Source organism: Pygoscelis adeliae, unplaced genomic scaffold, assembly GCF_000699105.1.
Source record: "Pygoscelis adeliae isolate BGI_AS28 unplaced genomic scaffold, ASM69910v1 Scaffold218, whole genome shotgun sequence".
Classification (NCBI taxonomy): Eukaryota; Metazoa; Chordata; class Aves; order Sphenisciformes; family Spheniscidae; genus Pygoscelis; species Pygoscelis adeliae.
Window position 1 is genome coordinate 2,053,091 of NW_008825433.1, and position 3,142 is coordinate 2,056,232.

Below are 3,142 nucleotides of genomic sequence, written 5' to 3' on the forward strand. Positions count from 1 at the left end.
ATGCCGTTAACGGACGCGGCGCGGCGCTGGGAGTTGAGGGGGTTGCGCGGCGCCGGGCTCGGTGCGTGTAGCCCACTGACAAGGGCCTCTTGTCCGTTAAAGGTGATAAATGCCCTGCAGTCGAAGCACCACTACGGCGAGGGAGAAGCCCGTGTGATTTGCGACAAGGTCCAGGCCAAGCTTCTCAAGGAGTGTCGCGATCCCGCCAAGATGTGCATCACCGACCTGCGGATTTCGCACTGGGAGGAGGCGATCCAAGAGACGATCGGCGGGGAGGTGAACCGAAACCTGGCCGCCGAGTGCTATTTCCTGTGGAAAACGACCCGCCTCCAGCACCTCACCCTGGCCGAGGACACGCGGGGCATGCTCACCGAGCTGCGGAAAGGGGTCCGCTTGCTGCTCTTGACTAACGGCGACAAACAGACGCAGAGGGAGAAGATCGAAGCGTGCGCCTGTCAGCCCTACTTCGATGCCATCGTTGTGGGAGGAGAGCAGAAAGAAGAGAAGCCGGCGCCATCCATATTTCATTACTGTTGCGATCTCCTGGGGGTGCAGCCTGCAGAGTGTGTTATGGTCGGTGACTCTCTAGATACAGATATTCAAGGAGGCCTGAATGCCGGCTTGAAAGCAACTGTCTGGTTAAACAAAGCAATGACTGCTCCGGTGGATACCTCCCCAGTACCTCATTATATTATTTCTTCTGTTCTGGATCTGCCAGCAGTTTTACAGAAGATGGAGCGCAAAATTAATGCTAAGTTAGGAACTGACCATATGGCTAGCAGTCATGAAGCACACTGATGGTTCCAGTCTACAGTCGGAGATGTGCTGAGCTGTTAGGTGACTCATGCTCTTTCAAAAAATTTGACCCTAGGATTTCGAACTCATGTACGGTATGCTTTCTTAAACAGCAGATGGATGAATAAGAGCACAGTTGTCAGTGAAAGCAGGATGGAAACAAAGAATTAGATTAATTTAAAAGATGCGAGTGCAGTTAATTTAAAACAGCTGCCTGCCTCTGGAAATTAGTTTGACAGGCTGTGGCTAAAGTCTATCTGTCTCTGACCTAAGCTGCCAGTCTCTTGTTTTTATAGTGGAAAAGGAAATGTGAATGTTTTGATCTTTCACATGCTTTGCTGACTTGTCAGTTTAGCAGAAGCTTCGGCTCAAACCTTGTTTGCAGTGTGTAAAAAAAAAAAAGTGTGGTACAATCTGGTAAATCTTCACAACTGATGTGCGGTTTATCTCAGGAACTGGAGTGAATTTTGCTGTTTCTAAAACCAGAATTTATTGACAAAATCTATTATGTGTCAGACCATTAGAAAATGCTCTAACTTTGATCTTTTTTCAAGTTTTCAAGTTTTAGAATTTTTTTCAGACTTTGCAGTGACTTCTCTTTTACGGAATCTGTACCTCTTGCCAAAAGTACTTAAACGTACATTAAAAAATTGCATTTGTATAGGGGACCATTTATCAGAGGGACCTGATGGATAAGTTTTTACTTTATATTATCTTGGTGCTTATGCGGGTATGCAGTATACTTGTAATTCAGATTATGATTTTTATTGGAATGTAATTGATAAAACAGGGATATTTTCAATGGTTTTACTGTACTGTCAAACTCTTTAAAAGCTAATATTGTTTTGTCTGATTTTATTAGTGAATTTTGATCAGACTTTTTGGAGAAACTGTTCTTGGTCTTGCTCAGGTGTATGGCTACTCAGATTCAACTGCAGGATCAGTCATGCTTTTTTTGACTGTTTTAATGGCACTGCTATACAATCCCTCCTTACTCCAGTTTCTACATGTATTTCATGTGATTTACTCTGGAGAAAATATGAGCTAGTTGTTTGTAAATGGCTTTCATGACTCTTCCAGGAAATTGGAAAATTATATCATATGTATTACTGTACTGTGCACAACATATATGCATATAATGTGTATGTGCTATTTCCACTAGATGCAGGAGATGACTCTCTGAAACACTGAGCTTTCTCTTTCCCAGATCATTATCTTAATAATTTAATTTTTCTGTACTTCATATTATATAATGGGAAAGTTCACATATTAAATGGAAATGTAAACACTTGTTGGAAAACCTGTGTTTTTCAAAACCTATTTGCTGTATATACACTGGGCTGCATATCTGACCATATATGAGCAGTCAAATTTTGTACTTTAGAATAAATCCATGACAGATCTTTTGAGAACAGGGATATTGAGGTGCTGGCAGAAGAGTGCCTGGCATGTGGGCAGGAATAAAAGATCAGCAAAAAGTACAGAAACCACCAGGAAATGGGTGTGTAGAAGGAATCCTATATACAAGAAAGGTTCCTTTGTTTAATTTGACATGAATTTAAGTTAATGTAGTTAAGTCTTGCATAGGATGACAGATTCAGTTTAGAGGAGGCTGTTGCAGATCTGGGTTAAATTATTTGGCAAAGAGTTTGGTCCTACGTTGAGGGGAAAAAAAAAATACTCATTGAAGTTTGAACCCCTTTCATCCAATTGTCCCTTAAAAAAGGTAAAGCAGTCCAGGTTCTTCATGCTACCTAGCCAAGACCTTTGAGACATCAGGATTGATGAGGAGAACAGAGGCAGGCCCCGCCTGTAGCATTGAGGAAACGGGCATGTGCTGAAAACGATCCAATTACAGTGGTATGGTAAGTTGCCACATGTAACATGAGCCAGTGGGACTGACTTGATGCACCTTTGTTACTGAAGTAGGAGGCCTAAGATAAGATTTTATTTTGCATTTGGAAGAGCATGAAAACAGTCACAGGTTTAGCCGATGAGCAAAGCGTTGCTAATAACATTCCTTATAACCAAGGATTGAGAGAAAAATAATAAAGGTCATTGAGCCTATGAGGACTATTGTGTAAAAGTAGAAATGTGTCCAAAAGGTTAGATGGATCCCTGAAAAGATTATATATTTGAAGTAATCTGTTTTAACCATACTGTCTGATATAAAAGCAACAACTTTGCTTACAACAGCATCCCAAAGGAGCTGCAGCATACCTCTGCATTGTTTGCACAGCGTCTGGGTAATAGAACTTAGGTCAGGATGAGGTTTCTGATACAGCTGAGATTTAAAATAACAAATAGTAATAATTCACAATTATGTCTGTGGGCTTGAAGGATATAT

At 41.6% G+C, this 3,142-nt stretch overlaps 1 protein-coding gene across 1 annotated transcript; it reads left to right on the top strand.

Annotated features, from left to right (window-relative positions):
• NANP (N-acetylneuraminic acid phosphatase) lies at positions 1 to 2,402 on the top strand. Its single transcript, XM_009331094.1, has one exon. The coding sequence runs from the start codon at positions 1 to 3 to the stop codon at positions 796 to 798; it is 798 nt and encodes a 265-aa protein (XP_009329369.1). The 3' UTR covers positions 799 to 2,402.
• The last annotated feature ends 740 nt before the right edge of the window (positions 2,403 to 3,142 follow it).

Excerpts from the sequence above, each read along its gene's own strand:
- NANP (XM_009331094.1), top strand. The coding sequence starts at position 1 with ATGCCGTTAACGGACGCGGCGCGGCGCTGGGAGTTGAGGGGGTTGCGC.